This window comes from Anguilla rostrata, chromosome 2 (assembly GCF_018555375.3).
Source record: "Anguilla rostrata isolate EN2019 chromosome 2, ASM1855537v3, whole genome shotgun sequence".
NCBI classification, from domain to species: Eukaryota; Metazoa; Chordata; class Actinopteri; order Anguilliformes; family Anguillidae; genus Anguilla; species Anguilla rostrata.
The window spans coordinates 66,296,667-66,319,995 of record NC_057934.1 but is presented as its reverse complement, the minus strand read 5'-3'; the positions used below and the strand labels follow the sequence as shown (position 1 = coordinate 66,319,995).

The following is a 23,329-nucleotide window of genomic DNA, read 5'->3' as shown; positions in this document are numbered from 1 at the left end:
CTATAAATAACAGCGCCATCGCCATCTCTCTCTCTCCAGATCCAGCGAATGACGCCCTACAAACACGTTCCACCCAAGAAACTCCGGCACCGTTTTGTACACACACACACACACACACACACACACACACAACTGTGATTATATTAACAAACTGCTGAATTCAAATTACTTCCTCGATTTTAACTTTACCTCACATTTACAAAGACATATACATATAAGAATGCCCTTTGCTTAAAAAAAAACAATGGCACCTTCCCGCTCATTCTGGACAGACAAATATTAGCAGATGCTACTAGCTATTTTCACCTTAAAATTCAGAAAACTGCATTGCACTGGAACTGTATAATCCAGTTTACATTTGCAGCCCCCTGCCAGGTAACAGCAGAACACCCACATCAGCAGCAGCATTACCTCCCTTCTCTGGACTTCCCGAGAACGCCTCACTAAAAATGACTCATTATTCTGAGTTACACGATGTTAGTTTGAGGATTTATTTTTAACTGAAGGGCAAAATTACATTTCAGTCTAAACTCACTCACAGCTTTCCAGCGCATGACCGCCATTATACAGCTTCTGCTCCGGCAATCTAATTTCCCACCCGTGCCAAGTCCGAGCCGCGGGCACCGAAGTGACAGAGTCACGAATTTCACAGGGAAGGAACAGCACGTCAACCGCAAAAAGTACAAAAGCTTGAATCCTCGCGAACAAAAAAAAATCACCTTCTCAAGGCACAGATGACACTATCTGCCCGGTATGTACTCTCTGCACTGCGTACCACTTTATCAACAGCGCTGCGTTCCTCTATCAGCCCCTCATGTTGACCAGGTCTTATGACCAGGATAAACAGGATAGCTTATCCTGCCCTGGTTGCAGCCCAGCGATTCGCTAGCGGACGTTTCCATGGACATTGACACTGGCCCTCGTTACAACGCGTAACGCGCAAGACCTTTGTTCAGCAAAGTGGCTGGTGGAGGGCCGCCGGACCAGTACGAATTCAGGACATAACTAGTTAAAAGTTAAAAGCCCACACCTTTGAGGAAACCACAGGGTTCAGTCTATGGGGCAGCCCACTCTCAAGCAGATACAGGCAGGCAGGCACGCACGCACGCACGCACGCACGCACGCACGCACGCACGCACACACATATACGGGCAACACGCCAGGGTTCCCTCCTGCAGGTGTGGTTGTATAGCAGCGTTAGCACAGGTAGCCTCTCACCCTTGCTTCGGCACTTTGGTCTTCCTGGGCTTCTTCTCCTCCGCACTGCTCCCTTCTTTTCTCTTCCGTTTCTTCATGACCTGCTCCTCTCCGTCCTTCAGCGGCTGTAAGCGAAGCAGAGGCGGTCGGTGAGTTCCGTTCCCAGAACGGGCGAACGGTTCGGGACGTAGCGGACCGGATCGCGCCGGCACAGCCTCGTTTCGGGAGGGCGCAGGGCACGGCTAGAAACGGCACGTCGCCTCGGAGGGGCGCAGAACTCACCCTGCGAGCCTTCCCATCCTTCCCGCCGTCCTCCCCCTCGGACTCGGACGCGGCGCGGAACTGCAGCGTTCCCGTGTTGATGTAGAACCCGCCCAGCTTGGTGGTGAGAGAGGCCGGGACCAGCTCGTCGTACTGTGAACGCAAGCGGGGGCCGCAGTCAAGACACCGTACACACCCGCATCCGCCACCCGCGGGCTACAGGGGAGCTTCACATGGTCTTCGCGTCCCGCGTTCGCTTGTCAAAACGACAAAGGAGGAGATCGCTGCAAAGGTGGCATGTCTCTAATGAGCCAGGCTGCTGAAAACGTCTCAGCTGTTCATTTATAGAGCAGTGGCAGACATTAGCCTTTAGGAAAAACAAAATGCAAATGCCTGGAAAAAGAATTTTTTTTTTTTTTTTTAACCAGAGCTTGTACACCATTGAAGCTATCGTTTTTAGCGTGAAAGCAGTAATGGGGTAATAACAGGCATTAAAGGTCCTTACAGCCTCCGAGTTGTCAATGAATGGGTCACTCTCGTCATAGCCGAAACCGATGTCGATCAGATCTTGCATTCTGTCTTTCCGTTTCTTTTTCCCAGAATTGCCCTGTAATGAGGACGGGGTGCGAGGGGTTAACACGTATACAGGACCTGCAACATGAGGCTCGGGCTAACAATAACCACAAACTGCACAAACAGGGCACACTACAATAATCAAGCCAAAGCTTCATCAAACAAGAGTACCAATATTTTCAGTGTTAATGAATGGGTGAATCTGGAGCAGATGTTCAATTAGAAAAAACAGCATAGCATTGCATTTGGTATATAACTGCCATACCACATTGCACTATACATTAATGTGATTAACGTGTTTAGAGCAAAAGCAATCAGGTTGTTGTCTACAACACAGTGTGAAAGAACAGCGTCTGCTTGCTGAAGAATATAAATTACTGAAACACATTGCAAGGTCCATTCCCTGGGTATGTGTCAGGCATGTACCAACTAATTCCTCAATTTGAATTTACTTTATAGCAACATGGAATCCGAGCTCAAATATTATAAGTTAAACACACAGCGGCATATTGTGTTGTTAGCTAATATTATACCGAGAAAACTGCATATTACCAGCTTGACTATAACCATGATCAATGCAGCTTCTGTTCAGCCACATGCTGTGGTGGGGGGGGGTGCACTTACATATTTGCTCTCAAACTTCTTGGCCAGGGCCTCCACTTCCTGTCGTTCTTTCTCTTCATCTGCAAAGGGGTCATTAGGGTCACAGGCAGGTGTCAGTGCTTGGGGGGGTGCCTTCTTCACCTTAGATGGAAGAGAGAGAGAGTAGGAGAGTAAAAAACAGAAGCATGAAGGACAAAAGGAGAATAAATCTGTTTTATCTAGTCACTGGAACAAAAAGATCAGAGATTATTCTATAGCGAGAACACCACAATAATTGATCAGTAGATTATGTATGCATTATGACAATTAGGTCACTACACTACGCAATATTATGCAACACAAGTCATACCTGCTGCCATTATGTTCTAATGCAAAATGTTAAGATGCTGGCACGTGAAATGTAAAAACCAGAGCAACAATCTGACGCTTAGAGTGTTATAAGGTCTGATGTAACCACCTGTCATAGCTACCTCTTTTATTATGCAGTCGTGTACATTATCGTGAGTAAACTAATCATCCATAAATGGTAAACTGAGAATTTTGCTGATAAAAAAACTATGCAATGTAGCTAGCTAGTTGCGATCTTGTTTTATACACAGCTGAGGCTAGTATGCGAACGGTGTTCATAACTTGGATAGCCTCTGAGACAACCAGACCACCGGATTAACTTCGTAAACTTACTAGCAAACACAATTATTTAGGGAGCTAGTTCGATCGCTAGCTAATTAGCCAGCTAACGTTACACTCGACCATTTTCAATGACATGTCTAAATACCAACGTTACAAAAAGTAAATATGTAACTATTTATCCAGAGTCATTGTATTTTTATAATTCCTTGAGTAAAATACAATAAAATATGTTACTTGATTAACGATGATTAACGTTAATTAACGTTGGAAAACTCGTGATTGTGTACGTGATTATAGCTACTTAGCTAGCTTGCTTGATAGCTCGAGCTTAGCTTACTGTCCAACTGCCAGCTTTCATCGTTAGCTTGCTAGCTAACACTTTTAGCCATATGGCAGATAAGTTTGCCAATATTACGTTTCTTTACTGCACTTCACGTTAACTTATCTCATGTGGAAAAACTACAAAGCGGCTACATCAGGAATCGACTGTACTTCAGATTCTACAAGTAACTAACATTACTCTCTTAGCCTCCAATGATCCTGACTTCAACTCAAGGCTTTGCCCGGCCTAATCCACAGACGACCATTACCTGTATTGACTGAACCAGCTCGCTGTAGTTGAATTCGGCCGACGCTTGGTCGCTCGGCTCGGACAGGCAGAGGTTCAATCGCACGGTAATCCCTCTTGGTTCCCCGTTGTCCCCGTCGCTAGCTTTGCCGAACAGACCACCATCTCCTGCCCCGGTCGGTGTAGTGCCTACTGCTGTGCTCTCCTCCAAATTGATTCCGGCCTCATCTTCATGTCGGCATTTCCTAGGCTCTGAGGCCGGTCCAGCGGCGAAGGCCGACAGTGTGACAAATGGTACTTTTCTCGGTTCGGCCATTTGATGTGGAGACGGTGAACCTCGCTTGCTTTGGAGAGACAGCGATCGAGGATATGTATTCCTCGAAACTACTTGAAAATGGTGTATTCGCGGGAGCTGAAGCAAGACGCGAGGACTATTTTGTGTCAGGTAAGATGCAAATAGTTCATCTACACCTTACTAATTTAGTTTCAGGGGATGAGATTATCGGGGAAAGTAGTTTTCTCAATACGTGCATCCTCAATTGCTAAGGTACTGAAATATTCGGAGTAGCCATCTTGGATTTCAGGAGTAAATAAAAATTACATCGAGGTCGCTGGGCCTGCGCGGTGAGTGAAAACGGAAATAGCGCGAACCAGGAGGGGGTTATGGCCAATCACAAACTGCACTCTCATAAGCCCGCCCCATAGCCAACCTGCGACCAAGAATTTTTTCAACATTGGGTTAAATGCCATTTTAGCTAAAAGGAAAGGAAAATAAATGAATTCCACATGTATTAGGACTAGATTAGGACGTGCGGACAGTTACGGCGATTCTACAGCATCAGTTTCCTTAGCGGCTTTTATCGCTCACATCAATGTGGCTTGCAGATTAAATGCTGAATGGTACGTTTTTGGGCAATGACCTGTAGCTTCTCACAAATCCCAAACGGAAAGTAGTTGGCTGGATGTTTGTCTGTGGTATTCCTTGCTTTGTATGACTGCGTTAGGCTTAACAACACACAGCCTGTCGAAATTCTGCATTGCACAAAACCAGAAGGGAATTCAGCCGCCAGTGTGATTGTTTCGGGAATACGGAAATACTTCTGTAGGTGCGGCGAACATAAGGGGAAATGGAATTATATTTGCAGTTATCTGTAGTTTCAATTCCACTGAGTGCTTGGGAATAGATGAAACCATTAAGGTCATCGCCAATGTACGTACTTACTAGTTCACAAGCGATGTGATATTGCTGGAGCGTTCTGAAAGTGTGCTAATAGAAATGGCTATAAATAATGGCAACTTAGTAGTATTTCAGCTTTCAAATTTGTGTTTGTTTTCAACATTTCAACAAAATTAGCTAACTATAGTAAGAACATGGTTTGCATGACATAAACGTTTTTAATCAGTTTTAACTGTTTCAGAGCCGAAGTAATGAATCAAATAAACAATACAGATGTGGAATAACCAGAATTTTTTTTTCTCAGAAGAAATGGCGCATTTCAGTGTCGTAACTTTTTAGGGTGGTTAATAATTCATACTCAAGACTGAGGGTAATGCACCTACCATATGCAAAACCTGACGTGAATTTTACATTTGTCAACTGGGCAAACTAGTGACAATGCTGTAAAAGAGGAAGTTTTTTATAATGGCGGTGTTCTTGCAATATCAACCGATTGGAAAAACAAATATGCAATGCTATGTGAATAAAAATAGCTCTTTAATTGGACACTGTACAGAAGAACTGACTACACAATTGCATGATACATACATACTTGTATACATTCACAACTATATTAAGTATATAAATGTTAAAACAATATTGCAAATAAAACTATAGTACATGTTACATGGTGTGGTGAGTTTGTGTACCTGGGGATATTTATTGCATGAAGTGAATTTACATGTAACTGCCTAAGAAAGACATTTGATGTTTTCAATTTGTTTCTATACAAATACATGTATTGTAAAGGTTAATTGGAGTGAACTTTGTAACGTAAATGTACATTACAGACAGATTTCATCACACCCTTACATGTTGTAGTTCAGTCTGGGGATAGGCATCCAGTTTACACATTTTTGGGATGATCAAAGGCTTATTTAATTTTTTTTATGGGGACGTGCAATTGAAATCACCAGCATAGCTGGTGCTTAATACTTTGTCTTGTGCAGTAGTTGACAGAGGGTCCTGTCAGATTATCTGAGCACTTGTGTTACGCTGCTGAATTGTAATCTGTTCCTAGTGAGACTCGGTTATCCTTGGCCCATTTCTTCAAGGCTCTGATGATGTATTCCACCTGTGGGTTTCCGGTGTTCCTCAGCAGTGGAAGTACCTCTCTCAGCGTCTCTCTGCAGAACGGGAATGACAAAAACATGTTTTGTTCTTCCAAATACACGTATAGAAAAATCTGTTCGCGCCATAACATTACAGTGATGCATATGCCCTCATGATGGATTTCTGAAAACCGCACACACGACAACACACTTCAGGGTAGTCGATTAAGTCAATGTCGTGAAACCGTACATTGCTGTAGTGAGGTGCCTAAGATGGGGGAAGAGTGAAGATGCCACACGAAAGAAACTGACAAATGGACTGCAACAGCTGAGGACTCTCCTTCCCAGAAGGCACTTCACCAACGGACTGAGCAGCGAGAGCACAGAAGGAAGGCACAGGTGTTTGCGGCCGTGACGCATACCTGGGCTCTCTGCCAGCCAGTATGAGCTGAAAGATGCCCACACAGGCCCCTCTCTTGCCCTCCCAGTACTCGGGGTTTTGGTCAAGCCGCTCCAGAATATCGAAAGCCTTCGCCGAGTAATAGAACTGCCCCATCTGCAAAGCGGACGGAGGGAACGAAATGAGTCAATGAAACGCACACGGGCCGACTGCCTGGAAGTGACATCATTTTTGGCTTTCGAGGGAAGGCAATGACCTTGTAGCAGTCGTTGGCAATGAGCTGCAAGAGGCTGAAGGACTCGGCTGAAGTCTCCATTTTCAGATACAGCTCCCAGGCTAAACGGGCCTTTTTGTTCATGATATCTATACACAGTAACAGATAACAGTAATGACATAGAAATACAAAACAACAAGATTACTATGCATTTATATAATAAAAACAGTAATAATAATAATAATAATAATTTGAAAAAGAATCATATTAGTGATCCATACAGCAGCGTGCAAGCCAGCTCAGGTACACATAGTCATTCTTGATCTTCTCACTCTGAATCAGCAGAAACACCTGTTCACAAAGCAAAACGTTATAAATGCAGCTCTAAATGATCACAAATTACCTCCTTCAAACACACAGTGTATTCCCACAAGTTTAAAAGGAACGCAGTATTGTTCTTTGAGATCTGAAAACCTATAATGCATTTTAATCTGTGCCTGTGGGGGCAGGATTGAATTTCACATAGCTGTATTTTTAAATCTAAAAACTAAATTTAAAACCCTGGTCATAGGCGCACATTGAATTCAATAATATACTCATCCCCTAGTACAAGTGGATAAAATGTCCCCTCCCTTGCTGCCTCAGCCCATGTACTGAGCATTTGGACACAAAATGGCTGCTGTTCATCATCCAGGAGGATGCTACACATTGTGGTCACTTAGGTGAGTTATCCCCCTGCTGTTAGCATATCTGTACTGCAATATGCGACTTCTGTCAAAGGGATTTAGACAGAAACCATTACAAGCATTATTCTTAGCATACACCAGCATTGCTAACTTTATCAGTCAGAACATGCCGTGGTCTTCTTTCGTCTTATGTGAAATGTAATATACATATATTAATTAGCCTTTGTGAGTGTGTTTACATAAATGCAATTAAAATAAAAATTAACTATGTATTAAATGTATGCCTATGCATTTGGCACCTAGTCACTGAAATTGAACTATTTGTGAAAAATTATGTTCAATGAGTGACTTAAATTACAAGGCAAATGCCAATGACCCAAACGTGCAGTATGATGGAATAAAAGTACAAAACAACGTTAGAAGATAAATACATTTTCAACAACCATAATTGACACTGACAAAACCAGTGCACAAAGTGGGTCCTCAGCACCGTGTTTGAAGACCACTGCAACCCAAAGCCTTGTCCTCGGTTTCCAAGATTGCCACTGTGTTTTCACAAGTTATTTTCATTCGTGTCACTTTGTGTCTCAGTGTGGAGTGCATCTGAATTATGAATGCCTCATGAATTATGGGTGAGAATTCTGAAAGACATGTGGCTCTCAGTCCTGTCTTACAGCAAGTACAGACTTCAATTTTGAAGTTTCTTTCTCTGCCAGTTACAGTGGCAGGCTACCATTTTTGTTTTTAGTGTAATTGTGAACAGTGGGTATTAGAATAATTTCACTGGCTGCAACAGTACTATGGCATTGTTGGAGCAAAAGCCACTTTGCATTCACAGTTCTTATAACAACTATAGTGGTGATGCACACAGTACCTCTTCTGCCTCCCTGTAGTTGCCAACCGCAGCCTTGGCCTGGGCGTAGTTGAAATTGAATGTGTCATCATTGTAGAAGTAACTCTGTAAAATGGGAGAAGTGGTTTTTTCTCCCCCCCGCCTCATACACAAAAATGTATTCAACCTACAAATTTGTCATGCCGCTCGTAAACAAGCACAGCTGTCTAAACACTATTTAGAGAAAAAGTACACTGCAATTAAGTACAGACTAATCAGCCACATCCTAAACAGTTTCCCACAAGCACACAATGATTGCCAACACATGTATGAACCGTACTGACCTTTACTGAGTTGAGGTAGATGAGCACATCCTCAAACTGCCTTAGCAGGAAGAAACAGGAAGCCATGCACTGCCTGCCAGGGATGGTATCTGAGGAGGTTTCGAAAGACAAGATTGTGCTTTTAACTGAAAGTATGCTTTTGTCCTTGCCACAGAAACTGATGGCAGCTCTTGGGGAATGCCAGTGTGCTGTTAGGTGTTCTCACCGCATTCACTAGCGGAGCCTCCGACCAGCTGGAAGAACTGCTGTGCGATCTTCAGGTGATCCCTCTGGAGCAGGGGAAGAGTGGGGATGGACAGAGAGAGGAGGAGAGTGGAAGGGTCAGCAGGGCTTTGCGTATATCACCCAGTATCTCAGTCAGTCTGTTTGATTTTGTTTTTTAATATACTCTAGTGTGTCACTCTGTAAACAGTCATATTATCGATTCAACAGTATTCAGTTTTACCCAGACTTCACCTTTGCTCCCTGAACTTGGAGACTTCCTCCCTACCATTCTCGGTCCCTAATCCTTTCTGGCCCAAACATCTGCCATCATGTAAAGGAGCTCCTTGAGATTATTTTTTAGTGTTCACATGATACTAAATATGGCTGCTCTTACTGAAGTTATACTCTTGAAGTATAACACGTGGGTGTTAAATCTATTAGTGCTTATCGCAGTCTGCAGTGTACCTGAGGTTTATTGTCCTTGTTAATCCTGTGGCATGCATTTTATGTAACTTGCCATATCGATCTGGTAAGTCACCTCAGAAAAGAGTGGAAGTGTCTGTAAAAATGCTTTTTTCCACCAATAGTGAGTGTCAATGTTCATGTGGAATTGTACGTGCAGGTTTGTATAGGATTTTAAAATTCCATCACGGTGACTTACCGAGCCAACTTCTTGTCCCAAAGCTGCATTTACCACACCTTTCAGAATATACTCCTTAGAAAGATAAAGAGAGGTTAAATGCAAAGTACACAGCACTTATCACAGTACAACTACCATGCTAACTTTTAATACTGGAAACTCTGACAGGACAACATGAAGACTGGGAGAGGAAGAAGTGAACTCACACACACACACATACACCACACCACAACTCCACACACACTTACTTTCTGCTGTAGTGCATTAAGACTAACACTGCCCTGAACCTAAGAGAAATGGGGGGGGGCGTGTTAATATGCATGCCAGCTATAAATTAATTTTAAACGGAGCACTGAACTGTCTGAGTCTGAGGGGGAGAGGGGGGAGGACAGAATGAGTCAAACGCTGGGAACAGGAAGTTGGAGCGAGGGGAAGAGTGGAAAGACAGGAAGGAGACATACAGCAGAGCAAGAGGGCAGGAGAGCTAAAGGAGAAGAGGGAGACACTCACCTGTGGCGTGGTGGGTTCCAGGTCTTTTATGAGATTGTAGGCCTCCTGCACATCGTCTGAAAGGGAGGGACATTGGGAAAGAGGGACGGTTACACACAGCATGGATGCAGTGACTGGACAGGGCGGTGGACATTTTACACAGCTCCCAGGAAGAATTAGAATATACACATATGCACATCCCTGGGGTGGAGAGAGCGCGGTGTTTCCTTAAATGTGAGGTGAGCATTCATACATGTTAGGGAAAACAACCAGGAACATATTAAAAAGAAAGTGGAAGAATGGGCTTTCATCTGTGGCCTTTATACTGTAGCACAGGTATCAATCTTGTCACAAGGAGCAAACTTCACAATTAAAATGGAGTGTCATGTCAACTGCAGAATAAGAGTAGCAGCCAGCTTAATCCGAGCACACACCTTGCCTGAGGTAGTAGATGACCAGGTTGAGACGAGCCTCCGAGATCACGTCGATCAGGGGGGGCAGCACCTGCAGGGCCCCTTCTCCACCCCGGAACACCACCTGACGGGGGTAGAAACACGAGGGCTTTGCATACACATCCACATCCTGTAGCACACACTCGCAGTAAAGCGGGTGGGTAGCCATTCACTCATTTACATACAGCTACACACCGAGTTTCTCTGACACTCCAAGCACATGATCCACCACGAGACAAGATTTTGTTTGAATCTTACCTCAGAAAATGGCGTCCAACATATTCAAATATGAAGTGTGTGTAGCGGGGGTTTCAGGGATACATGTGCGTACCAGGGCTCAACCATTTTAGGAGCATTTGCTCCTCAAAATTGACACATGCTAACTAGAAAAATAATTTAGGAGCGCATCTACTCATTTGGATGCATTGGTGTGTTCCTAAATTATTCAACTAAGGAGCATGTGTGCTCCTTGGAAAAAATGCTAGCATAGAACCCTGCTTACCAAGTTATGCCGGATGAGTTCCTTGGCGAACTCAAAGGAGCTGGAGGAGATATCTATCAGATTCTTCAACTCGGCCTGTAATAAAAAGGGACATATGTAAAAGGTTAGATTCTTCATTCCCATTTTATCATAGACTGTACATATGTGTGGTTTCAATAAGCACTTGATGATGAATAGCTGAATTATTAATATAATTATATATATATAATTATATATATATATATATGTATATAATATTAATATTATTAATATAATTGTGAAGCATTACTCTGCTGCAGAGGCTGCTGTTGTGTGTGCGGCGAGTGTAGCGTGTGTAGTGGGTGTAGTGTGTGTAGCGTGTGTGTGCAGCGGGTGTGAGTAGCGGGTGTGTGTAGTGAGTGTAGCGCGTGTAGTGGGTGTAGTGTGTGTAGCGTGTGTGTGCAGCGGGTGTGAGTAGCGGGTGTGTGTAGTGGGTGTAGTGTGTGTAGCGTGTGTGTGCAGCGGGTGTGAGTAGCGGGTGTGTGTAGCAAGTGTAGCGGGTGTGTGTAGTGAGTGTAGCGCGTGTAGTGTGTGTAGCGTGTGTGTGCAGCGGGTGTGAGTAGCGGGTGTGTGTAGTGGGTGTAGTGTGTGTAGCGTGTGTGTGTGCAGCGGGTGTGATGTAGCGAGTGTAGTGGGTGTAGTGTGTGTAGTGTGTGTGTGCAGCGGGTGTGATGTAGCGGGTGTGATGTAGCGAGTGTAGCAGGTGTAGTGTGATGTAGCGAGTGTAGCGTGTGTGTGTGTGTAGCGTGTGTGTGCAGCGGGTGTGAGTAGCGGGTGTGTGTAGTGGGTGTAGTGTGTGTAGCGTGTGTGTGCAGCGGGTGTGAGTAGCGGGTGTGTGTAGCAAGTGTAGCGGGTGTAGCGTGTGTGTGCAGCGGGTGTGAGTAGCGGGTGTGTGTAGCGAGTGTAGCGGGTGTAGTGTGTGTAGCAGGTGTAGCGTGTGTAGCGTGTGTGGGGTGTGTGATGTAGTAGGCGAGTGTAGCGGGTGTAGTGTCTGTAGCGTGTGTGTATGTGTGTGTGTGTAGCGTGTGTGTGCAGCGGGTGTGAGTAGCGGGTGTGATGTAGCGAGTGTAGCACGTGTAGTTGGTGTAGTGTGTGTGTGTGTAGCGGGTGTGATGTAGCGAGTGTAGCGGGTGTAGTGTGTGTGTGTGTGTAGCGTGTGTGATGTACTGCGTGTGTGATGTATTGCATGGCTGATGTACTGCGTGGCTGATGTACTGCGTGTGTGATGTACTGCGTGGCTGATGTACTGCGTGTGTGATGTACTGCGTGGCTGTGATGTACTGCGTGTGTGATGTACTGCGTGGCTGATGTACTGCGTGTGTGATGTACTGCGTGGCTGATGTACTGCGTGGCTGATGTACTGCGTGGCTGATGTACTGTGTGTGTGATGTACTGCGTGGCTGATGTACTGCGTGTGTGATGTACTGCGTGGCTGTGATGTACTGCGTGGCTGATGTACTGCGTGTGTGATGTACTGCGTGGCTGATGTACTGCGTGGCTGTGAGTGTAGTGTATGTAGCGTGGCTGATGTACTGCGTGGCTGTGGGTGTAGTGTATGTAGCGTGGCTGATGTACTGTGTGGCTGTGAGTGTAGTGTATGTAGCGTGGCTGATGTACTGCGTGTGTGATGTACTGCGTGTCTGATGTACTGCGTGTGTGATGTACTGCGTGGCTGATGTACTGCGTGGCTGATGTACTGCGTGGCTCTGATATCTAACCTCAGCTGCCTTGCCGTTGTAGAGCCTGAAGTGGTTGCAGGCCTTGAGGTTGAGCGCGATGGTGGAATCAGGGATGCTCTGCAGGTACACCGCCAAAACCTCCTGGGACACGTCGTAGTAGTCCAGCTTGTAGTAGCACAGCGCGACGTACACGTTGAGGGCTAGGAAGTCTCTGCGCAGAACACACAGCACAAACTGTAACAATACCTGCAACGAGCAACTCCATTTCATACCCCCATTCAGAAAATACCTGCATTTTTCAGAAACTACACGTACAGTATTGTCTTTCTCCATAGTCCTATTTTGTTCGTAGTACATACCACTCCCTCTGTGTGGATACTCTCAGTACATATCTGGGCTTACCAGAGGTATTTCTGATGTAAAGCAATGTGAGGCTGTTTCGGTATATGTATGTGTTTGGCCATAGTGGTGTCCTGTGTGTGTGTTAAGGGCTGCAGTGTGCGGCACCTGTTCTGCAGTAAGATGCGCTTGTAGATGTCGATGGCCTCCTGGTAGTGAGAGCGCATGTAGTGAATGGAAGCCAGGCTGAGCTGGTCTTCAGTCACATCCTCCAGGTTCTGGTGGAAACCCATCAGCTTCTTCTCATCGTTGAACTGCGGGAGGGAGGGAGTGAGGGAAGGGGAGTGGAGAGAACTAATGCAGGTCTAATGCAATATACAGACCACGAATACACGTGCAGTAAAAGTAACAGAGAGAAGCAAAAGACCTATACATGCATAAAGACATCTACATTTCTACGTAGATAATTAGGAAAACCAATGGATAGACACAAACATACGTAGACAAAAGCACTGAAGGTTAACAATGTAAATAAACTTTGTTACCCTGACCTTGTGGGCCAAGTGGAAGAGCAACCTGTTCTGCAGCTGACTCTTTGGAGCTGTCAGACAATGTGAAAAGAGGTGGTTGGGCGGGGGGGGGGGGGGGGGTAAAGGAACATGATTACACCATCCTTCCACACTGCCTCTCTCTCTCCTCTGTGTAGAGCTCAATGTTACCACAGCAGTTAGGCAGCAGCAAAGGGATACGATTAAGAGCAAGTGCGCTACGTGCGCTACCTTTCAGAGCGGCCTCCTCAGCCTCCTTGTAGAGCCCCAGGAAGAAGTGTGTGCAGGCCAGGAACACCCACACATCGGCTGGACAGCCCGACCTCTGGGTCGAAGCTCTGTACTCCTGCGGCCAGAGAAAAACTACATCTCAAAGGACGCAACACACTATAGAAACAGATTTAATCTATGAACTGAAGAAATAGACAAGAGCATACAGGAACACAAAACTGGTACTGAAATCACACACACACACACACTCATGTTCGTATTGCTATACTTGTGAGGACTTCCCATTGACTTACATTCATTCCGTAACCTCTAACCCTAACCCTAACCCCAACCACTACATGCCTAACCTTAACCCTAACCTTAACCTAATTGTAACTCTAATCCTAACCCTAAATCCTAACCATAAAACAGCCTCTTGAACTTGTGGGGACCAGCAAAAGGTCCCCACCTTGCATAATTTTCCTCATCTTTCTATCCTTGTGGGGATATTTGGTTCTCACAAAGATAGTAATACATGTCCACGCACACACACACACACACACACACACACACATGCAAACGGTTCCATACCTCCATGGCTCTCCTGTAGTCCCCCAGGTGAAAAGCACAGTAGCCCAGCCACAGATCTGCATCCTCCTCTCTCTCTCCTGCACTACGCTGGAACTGTAGAGAAACACGATGTCATTCCTCCGTTTTTTTTTGCTGCCTAGCAACAGGCCCACAGGCCGGTGCCAGACAGAGCCATTTTCAGCCCGGCACAGTGCGACACACGGGTGTGCAAACCCTGCGGTGTGACTGCACACTGGTCACATGACTAGGCGGAGGAGAACGGCGTCTCACCTCCAGCAGTGTGATCGCTCCCAGGTAGTCTCTCTGGATCAGGTAGTCCTCCACGCGTGAAGTCTTCTTCCCCTTGTTTTTCTTCTTCTTCTCGCTGGCTGGAGCCTCTCCGCCGACAGCTGGCTTAACTCGAGACAGGATCTGCACAAAACATGCGTACACAACATAAACACAGTGGGAAAAATGCATGTACTACAGTGTAGTAGCTACACCAGTGTCACAGTCCCAGTGATTCCTCACACTGCAAAACTACGATTAAAGTTGCCACACTACACACACACCTAAATAACCATCCAGTGAATTAGTAGTAGGCCTAGTAAAAATAATAAAAAAAACCCTCAAAATCCTTGAAAAGTAGTCCTTGAAAGTCACCCTCAGACTATGTTAAGGCGCTGGCTAAATTGAGAATAATCTAGTTGGTACTTGCTATCAAGATAACGTTAGCTAGATAGCATTAGCGTGCCACAAGAAGCAGGGTCATGGCTAACCCTTACATAATCATAAAATAAAACCGCAGTATTACCAGTAATTTATGGCGCAAAAAAAATATTGAGCTATGCACTTTTCCACACCAACTGTAGGGAGGGCAAAACGAAGCTTTAGAATGTCGCCAGCAGTGTATGCGCGTGAGCTTGACAATACATTTCTCACAGAAAAGGTCGTTTGTTACCTTTTTTTAGTTCATTACAGTGGTGATAGAAGTTACTAGAATTAAGTGGTACTGTGCTGTTAGCCTTTATTGATCGCTGTACAAGGTTAATGTGAAGTACCCAGCACAATCTGACAGTACTAACCCATAAAAATATACTTTGAATGGTACTTGGTCAATCGAACGGTAAATGTGAAAAACATTCGATTATAGTCAGCGGCACCGAAATTTTCTGTCACACCCTCGATAAACAGCAAAAGTCCCAGTAGAAGACTGAATTAAATCTTTAAAAGTTATATATTTTCTGAAAGCTTATCGATTCCGCTTGGCCGTAGTGAGTGAAACTAGGCGATCTGAGCATATAGTCGCTATGTAAATTACGTCAGAAGGATTCAGCCTTGTTGTTTGCTACCTAAACTTCACAGCACACTCAAATCCCTTAGCATGCTTGTAGCATGAAGTGTCTACTTTCAAAATCCATTTAAACCATTCACAAATGACTTGGGACTTTGAAGTTATAAGTCGGGATGTATCAAGTGTACAGTGAAAATACTGACCTGGCTCTCAGTCAGAATTCTGAGAGAACCAACTGCCATAAATGACCGCGTAAAATCAACCAGTAAGAGTTATTATGATGTCACTCGTTCAGAACCCCATAAATGTAAACAGTCGAATGTTCAGTGAAATCTATCGGTTTTCGGTGCCGTCGGAGTCCCGATCTTATCATTGATGGAATTTTGGGAAAGTGCGAGCTAAAAGGCCACAAAACAGCCAATATATCACATTAATATTCCATATATGTACGATCGCTGTTCACAATACGTTAATTTAAGGCTAAACTGGTATTTTAATCACAATACTTATGCTAATTTCCGGAAATAAATTTTTCGATTGTCCTCCCTACCAACTGGTCTAAAGTTTATCAACGTCCACCCTGCTCCGAATACTCCGAATAGATACAGATCATTTTGTTGGTTTAACAGATAACGTACAGATTCCACTCCGACTAGTAATTCGATGTGTTTTAGACATTAAACAATTATATAGCTTTAAGCTTTCACTAGCAATTGTTAGCTAACGTTACTGTATCATGAATCGACTCACCATGACGACAATAACGTGGATGTTGCAAGCTGTGGTCACAACTTGACACACTCGCTTTCATGTACAAGGAGTGTGAAACAAACGTGATTAACAGAAGTTCCAGATAGCATTCGGAAAAAATGACCAGAGAAGAGAAATGATTGTATGGTCAACAAAAAAACTACTACTGAACTACTGAAAACCAATGAAAACGAGCTATTCAGTCCCGTCTGTTGTCATCCATAGCTACTGCTTCGAGCTTTCGTCGCCTTAGCAACAAGAGCTACTTAACAGCACCGGAAATGGTAGGGGGAATGGGAAACAAGTAGCAACAGGCTGGAGTTCCATACGGTTACTTTTCCATTTAACTCTTTTTTTACATCGATTTACGCATTGATACCCCTGTCAGTGCTTGCTGGGTTACATTTCTGCGTCCCATCATAGTGAAAGTAGAAAGCACTCCCTTCTTTAAAGAAGCATCCCAAACGAAGGAACTTTAGGTTTCCAAGATTTTCCGTGTGAAAATTACAATCCCAGGGCCAATTCTAAAATACACCAACATTTACCTCATCTGCACCCGTGCAGCGTTTATTAGATTGTATTAGTCAGGCCTGTTGTGTACAAATATTTTGTTTAAACTCCCTAAAAATAAATCCTAAGGCCAACTATTTAATGTTGAAGCATTGAATTGTGATTTGGAGTGAGTTTAAGGCCGTGGTTCTGTTAAAGCTTCAATTGCATGAGAAAAGCAGCACCGACATTCATAATTAAATGACTAAAAACAGCTATCATATTAAACTACAGAATATTGGTAAAAATACTGCAGCATTCAACCAAAGGTTTTTTAAAATTATTTTAAAAGAAACCTAGCATGGTTCGAGTGAAGTTAAATAAAACCTTATACTCAGTACTTCTCCAGTTCAAGGGATGAGGTTTTGCTCCTTGGCTATCATTGCACTTGGTCAAATGTACGAAGGCAGTGAACAGGAATGATCTTGTGATTGCATGCCAAGTATATCCCAAAATTCCCTCAATACAACAAACATTGAAGGGCTCCTCAGCCATTTAATACTAGTGTATCCAATTGTGCAGATATTTTAAGAACTGTCTGTTACATCCTCTTTCTGCATATAAAGTAACAATACTCTTCCGCTGTGCCAGATATTCGGCCCCAGAGACGCAAATGTGCATTGATGTACATTTCAAAGCCAGCGTTCAACATGATTCCCAAGCCCTTGACAAAATGAATGACAATGGGTTTTTACAGAAACAGTCATTTTTATTGACTTCACTTAAACTGCTTTTGATTCTGGGTGTTCACGATGCTGGCTTAGGACCAATCAGCGGTGGCTCCGCCCCAGTCGGAAGCCTGAGCAGTGGGAGCAGCGGACCAATCCTCAGTGGCAGGCTGGGCACTCCAGTCCTCTGCAGAACAAAATGCAGGTTTAGCAATAACACACAACATGCAGAGACCGGCATACTCAATGATGCTGCACGTCCTGCAACAGCTTTAAAGATCTTTAAATTATCTTAGTCTCCCATCACGTTTAGAATTTAAAAACCGCTTTGTCTCAGAACCAGATTGGAAATCTTTTTATTTATTTTTATTCACCTTTATTTCACCAGGCAAGTCATTAAGAACAAATTCTTATTTACAATGGCGGCCTGGCAAGCGACAAAAGCCACTTAAGGGAAGGGGAGGAACGCTATTTAGGAAATCAGGCAATTTAGGATAGGATTTACTTTAGAATCTGATATGTTCAAAAGCTGAACATTGTATTGTTGTAGCTCTACTGTACTGCCATTTTAAAGATTTCCATCAGTAAAAAACTACAATACAGTTACAATAAGCTGAGACCTTATTAGAACCAATTAACATTCTACAATAGCTTTGCAAAAGATGCAACAATCTGTCTATAGCGAACAACTGTTGGAGAACAGTTCTGGGGTTCAGTCGATGTTTGCGTCGCTGAGGTTCTATTGTGGTACACTTCGTAAAAGAAACAATTTTTTTTTTTTTTTTTTTAAAGAAACATACCTGCAAACACTTCAGCGGCAGCTGGGGTAGCAGCCTTGGGAGGAGGAGCAGCTGAAAGAGAGAAGAGCAGTGGCATCATTTTGAAGAATTTCAATCCGTTTGATGCAGTACAGGACAAAAAAAATGAATGAGGAAAATACTATGCAGTTTTATTGCAGTTCTTCATCTAGTTCTCAGTCACCATTGGTTGAAATATCATTACAGAAAATTAAAGCTTTTAAAAAGCAAGCAACGTTTGTTAGCATGTTAGCTGGCTAGCAATAACACCCAGAGTAGGTTTTGAGAAAAGTCTCAAAGACAATGATATGCCTTTCCTAGCATAGAAAGGCACCTCATGGCTGAAACCAACGGTGAGAACGTAAAATCACCACATCACCCACCCCTACAAACCCTGCTGCCCGGCAGTAACCAGCCAAGTCCAGCAGAGGAGTATGATTATTCAGCAGAACACCCAAGCCCTTCCCCCCCCCACGCGGCTCACCTGCAGGGAACTGCTGGATGGGGACGGAGGGCACCTGTACGCCCTCGGACCAGTCAGCCACCTCGGGCTGCGCAAAGTCAGCCACGGGGGCGGTCCACTCCCCCTGGAACTCCTCCTTTCCCACGGCCTTCTCCGCCGCAGCCTGCTCCTCCTTCTCAATCTGCAGGAGGGGGGGAGGAGAGGGAGCGGTTCAGCGTTCAGGACATCCCAACAGGGCACTGACCATCACATTCAACTCCTCCTGAGCACACCTCCCTCCCACTGCACACAATGCCCGATTCCAATCAATATAATGACAAAAGAGAGGAATGTTTTGAAGTTACATTTTTTTTTTTTTTTTAAACTTCATCCCCCCATTTTGTTATGTGGACAACGCAATTTTAGCCAAATTTGCATTATAAAAAAAAAAGTGGCCAAATTTACTACAGTCAGTATATAATAATCAAGCAGCAAGTCCAGGTAACTGTGCGCAGTGTTCACAGCACATTGGGGAACGGTGTTGAATTACCTCCTCTGGGTCTCTGTAGAAGTACAGATCGGGCATGACCTCCCAGGGGTGCTCCCTGGAGATGGTGCCCCTCATCCTCAGAACCTCCCTGGCCAGCATCCACCACATCAGACCCACGGAGTGATGACCCTGTCGCGTTTCACACGTGCGCTTTCCGTTAGAACGACCGCCGCAATCGCATGCTCACACACATCAGCGGCCACAGTGGTGCGCATATGCAAGTCCACACTCACTGCCCTCTCAAGTTAATTACTAAAAACCAAACGTAGATCAGGAAAACATTTGTGCACTACAAATTTGTACAATCATGGTTTGAAATTTCTTAGAAATAGAAGATGGTGGCGTGACCGCTGCTTGTGACAGCCTCTCCTAGCACTACTGAGTGTGCCTTCTTTTCTTACATACATATTATTCTAGGCATATTGTCTATTTTTCATTTGCATTGTTTTGGACTGGGAGGAACAACATTTCGTTTTTATGTATGCAAGTACACAAAAATGACAAAAAGGAATCTTGAATTTAAACTAGAGTGAAGAATCACCTGAAAATGACCTGCACTGACACTAAGATGAGACAGAACCCTACACCTGGTGCTCACTCTTTGGTGTGGGTTATAAGGCACAATTGTCCACATGCAGTCAGCAGTGGTGCATTTGAGTTTGGGTTCTAGTGACAGCACAGCCACCCCACCTTGTTGTTGCAGGGGATGGAGATGTCCACGTATCTCAGGGGAGAGTCGGTGTTGCACAGGGCGATGGTGGGGATGTTCACGTAGGAGGCCTCGGTCAGGGGCTGGTGGTCGGCCCGGGGGTCGGTGACGATCAGGAGGCGGGGCTCCCGGAAGGCGGCCTGGATCTGATTGGTGAAGGTCCCGGGGGTGAAGCGACCGGCGAAGGTGGTGGCGCCAGTGGCCGAGGCGAACTTCAGCACAGCCCTCTGGGAGGAGAGAGGGAGAGAGCTTACTATGCGTACTGCACTACACGTGCTTCCCATTAACTGTGTGACTGGCAGAGGTGTGTAAACCGGTAAAGCATACACAAATACAGGGAACTGTGTCTGTTGTAACTACGTACAACATCCGGCTGTGGTGAGATTTACTGAACGGCAGTCCGAAAAGACAAATGCAGTGCGCAGGCATGAACAAAAAGGCAAGCTATCACGGAGTGTGGCTCAGGTCACTATCAAACCCCAGTCATAGGCTAGACGCCGTCATGGTGTTAGCGAAAACCTGGCCAGCTTGCTCTGGCACACTTCCGACACCTGCTCGCTGACCTCAACGCCAGGTTTTAACAGTGTGCGTGACATCACAGATCTGAGTTTTTTTTTTCCCCCCAGGGATGAAAGTATGATGTATGGCATATGCGGGTGGACCCATTTGCCTGCCTTGCAACTCTTCTGGACAGGAGCAACATTAGCAGGTTATGGGTGTAATCAGAGCACATTTCCATGCAGAAAGGAAATATCCTCTATAACTAAGAGCGCAAAAACGCGCCAATGAAATTCAGAACAATGCAAAACGTTAAATTCAGAAACATGTAGCACAGATACTGAAAGTACAGCGCAATATTGCTCCAGCCAGGTTAAAGAAACGACGTCCTTCTTCACATGCAAAGCTCAGGTGAAGGCTAGTCCTGTCCCGTACCTGCCCAGTGTTCCTGGACGAGATGACACAGACATCAGCTGGGTTCTCGATGGCAACAATGGCACGAGCTGCCAGCAGCAGCTTTTCCCACGTCTTCTTCAGGTTGATGATGTACACACCTGAGGAGAGAGAGAAAACGCCAACGTGGCGGGCGTTCAGGCGTATGGTGGAGAGGTGGCTCGGGTCAAACCCCAGTCATAGGCTATGAGGTGTCATGACAACTTGATATCACAACTGGCCAGCACACACTGGGCACTAAAAAGTCAGCCCCCTGGACCACAGTAATCTGAAACTTCTGCCCACCCTGCAGCACTAAAACACACTCACCATCACTCTTCCTCTTGTACACGTAGTGCTCCATCTGGAAGTCCAGGTTGGTCCCTCCCAGGTGGGTTCCTGCCGCCAGGAACTTGAGCACATCCTCCTCCCTCATCTGCAGCACATCCAGACCTCCGGACATCGTGACCACTTTCCCTGCGTAACGAGTAAAACGGGAGAGCTGGGGGGGGGGGGGGGCAGACAGGGCGGGAAAGGGCGTCAGGCAATCCGCTCAGCACGGCGGGCTGATCGGACCCGCGCATTCACACACGGGTCAGTGGGCGGCAGCAGCATAGCACAACGGCTAGGGAGCTCCTGAGGTTGCTGGTTCAACTCCGTGGAGGGGCTCTGCCACTGCACATGCCCCGAATGGCAAACATTGAGCATTATGAATGAACGGTATGTAAAAAGAATGGAAGCGGCGCAAGATGCTCTAGGTAAGAGCATCTGCTAAATACTTAAAAATGCAGGTCCAAAACCCAGTTTCTACAGGTCATGTGTCCTCACTTACAATGCAGGTGAGTAAATTATGATGTTAGCGCCATAATTCTACTTTGCATACAGCTGTATATGTATTACCGGATTTATAAGGGACGCAAATCCCCAATTCTATCCAAACGAGGCAAGTCGAGGAGTCTGGGATCTTCAAAGGGACACCATTAGAATTTGATTGTGTTACAGCCTCCAATTTATTAATTCTAAATTAAGTGTACTAACTTTGCGCCATAAATTAATCAGATGTCCTTAAATCACGTGCGCAAGCGCGAAGGCGCTAATAAAATAACTATTAGGGAAAAGGCGAACGTACACACCAAGCAGACGGTAATATTGATAGCCTTTATAAATGACAGCACATTAAGAAATCAAGTTTCGCGCATGCTTAGGTGAGTAAGCGCATGTGGCGTGTTCAACGTCGAATGGTTGTCCCAGCTAGCTAGCCAATTTTAGTTACACGCCACACTGCTATACTTTGTATGCATACATTACACTGACGGCTATACAAGCTTGCAATTGACCAGCTAACGTTAAATTAAACGTGTGTCAGAACAGATTTCCAAACCAATAACAGCACTTGCATGTATTCTCAAGCATCCCATTCCATTTTCAACTTGGATCGTGAACTACCAGCGTGGTACGTAGTATGTCAATGCCCTACCGCCCCGTACCGCAGCGTGTCCCAGGCTTCTGGGCCTATACCTATTTTGCTAAATAATTGTTACAACTAGGTCGTTTTGACTTATGTTATTTGGCTGTTTCATAATACGCTATATCAACAGAGTAATATGTCGTTTTATGGTGTACTTAGGTGTCTTAAAATGTCTTTAAATGACCGAATAAATTAAACGGCGACTCACCACGAGACAAAGCCGTATGGAGATCAGTACCACACGGAATCGAAAAAGGACCGAAGACAGGAAGTGACGTCTTTTTATATTCCACCGTCCTCCAATGGCTATCGGTTTCTATTTCAGCAAGCGCTGGCTTGTGGTGAACGTGGGAAATTTGAATCTTTATATTTATAAGTAACATTCAAAAGTTATAAAAGAAAACACAAAATACATTAAAAAATTTTAAAAATGTATTATTCGACATGATCCCTTCTTTTTATTTACAGTTCTAAGTAGTACAGGTCATGAAAATACCTTGGCGAATTTGCATTATGATGTCGCCAGTCTCGCCACAATATTTCCTTTGATAAACCGCGCATCTCAGATTTACCATATAAATTCCATGCGCTTTCGTCTTATATAAATTGTAAGTATATCAGGAAAACCCCAAAATTGTGCCCCATTTGACCCTATATAGTATTATGATTTCGTAACAAGCAGTTTAAACCAGCTTTATTGGCAGTTGAGATTTGAAACGTGCAGTATATAGCGGTAGATGGGAGAGACAGTTCCGTGCTGGTGTCATCATTCTCACTCCAGACGCTTACTTCCTCCACCGTACTTCCTCATGCAGATTGGGACGGAGCAGTCCTCAGATGACATCAGAGATAAATCCATCTACTGAGCATTCAGCAGAAGTAAATCCTGCAATCTTGCTGAAGAAAAAAATATTATTGAGTGCCACATTTTTCTCCAAACCAAAT

General features: G+C 44.8%; 3 protein-coding genes and 1 non-coding gene across 6 annotated transcripts in view; all 4 read right to left on the bottom strand.

Annotated features, from left to right (window-relative positions):
• ubn2a (ubinuclein 2a) overlaps positions 1–4,864 on the bottom strand; it is a 16,720-nt gene extending 11,856 nt beyond the window's left edge. For both annotated transcript variants that reach the window (XM_064324133.1, XM_064324134.1), the window contains exons 1-5: positions 3,855–4,864; positions 2,656–2,775; positions 1,964–2,065; positions 1,480–1,611; positions 1,219–1,322 (exon numbers count right to left, since the gene is read on the bottom strand). In XM_064324133.1, coding sequence (XP_064180203.1) covers positions 1,219–1,322; positions 1,480–1,611; positions 1,964–2,065; positions 2,656–2,775; positions 3,855–4,148 — 752 coding nt within the window. In that variant the 5' untranslated portion in view covers positions 4,149–4,864. The remainder of the gene's footprint in view (positions 1–1,218; positions 1,323–1,479; positions 1,612–1,963; positions 2,066–2,655; positions 2,776–3,854) is intronic.
• Positions 4,865–5,529: 665 nt separating this feature from the next.
• Positions 5,530–16,561, bottom strand: ift56 (intraflagellar transport 56). Of its 2 annotated transcripts, none has more exons than XM_064324140.1 (18): positions 16,272–16,561; positions 14,519–14,659; positions 14,249–14,341; positions 13,679–13,793; positions 13,451–13,500; positions 13,068–13,213; positions 12,600–12,771; positions 10,864–10,938; positions 10,344–10,446; positions 9,931–9,986; positions 9,442–9,495; positions 8,782–8,845; positions 8,577–8,665; positions 8,275–8,358; positions 6,996–7,065; positions 6,757–6,863; positions 6,523–6,656; positions 5,530–6,175 (listed from the first exon to the last, which is right to left on the bottom strand). In XM_064324140.1, the coding sequence occupies exons 1-18, from the start codon at positions 16,272–16,274 to the stop codon at positions 6,040–6,042; spliced, it is 1,692 nt and encodes a 563-aa protein (XP_064180210.1). In that variant the 5' UTR covers positions 16,275–16,561; the 3' UTR covers positions 5,530–6,039. The 2 variants fall into 2 exon arrangements, with proteins under 2 accessions (XP_064180210.1, XP_064180212.1); XM_064324142.1 differs by lacking the exon at positions 16,272–16,561 and adding an exon at positions 14,800–14,988.
• Positions 16,562–17,508: 947 nt separating this feature from the next.
• On the bottom strand, positions 17,509–22,719 carry rpsa (ribosomal protein SA). Its single transcript, XM_064324143.1, has 8 exons — positions 22,593–22,719; positions 21,247–21,418; positions 20,920–21,038; positions 19,968–20,213; positions 19,278–19,406; positions 18,770–18,929; positions 18,289–18,339; positions 17,509–17,675 (listed from the first exon to the last, which is right to left on the bottom strand). The coding sequence occupies exons 2-8, from the start codon at positions 21,377–21,379 to the stop codon at positions 17,581–17,583; spliced, it is 933 nt and encodes a 310-aa protein (XP_064180213.1). The 5' UTR covers positions 21,380–21,418; positions 22,593–22,719; the 3' UTR covers positions 17,509–17,580.
• Positions 20,439–20,578, bottom strand: LOC135249572 (small nucleolar RNA SNORA62/SNORA6 family). Its single transcript, XR_010328729.1, has one exon. It is a non-coding gene; the product is annotated as a small nucleolar RNA SNORA62/SNORA6 family (small nucleolar RNA).
• Positions 22,720–23,329: the final 610 nt, after the last annotated feature.

Coding starts and splice junctions, on each gene's coding strand:
- ift56 (XM_064324140.1), bottom strand. Junction 13,501..13,678: donor TGAGGAGGCCGCTCTGAAAG/GTAGCGCACGTA, acceptor ATTGTCTGACAG/CTCCAAAGAGTCAGCTGCAG. Junction 8,359..8,576: donor TCTACCTCAACTCAGTAAAG/GTCAGTACGGTT, acceptor CCCATTTTACAG/AGTTACTTCTACAATGATGA.
- rpsa (XM_064324143.1), bottom strand. CDS start 21,379: ATGTCCGGAGGTCTGGATGTGCTGCAGATGAGGGAGGAGGATGTGCTC. Junction 21,039..21,246: donor GTACAAGAGGAAGAGTGATG/GTGAGTGTGTTT, acceptor CTCTCTCCTCAG/GTGTGTACATCATCAACCTG. Junction 17,676..18,288: donor TGCCGCTGAAGTGTTTGCAG/GTATGTTTCTTT, acceptor TTTGTTCTGCAG/AGGACTGGAGTGCCCAGCCT.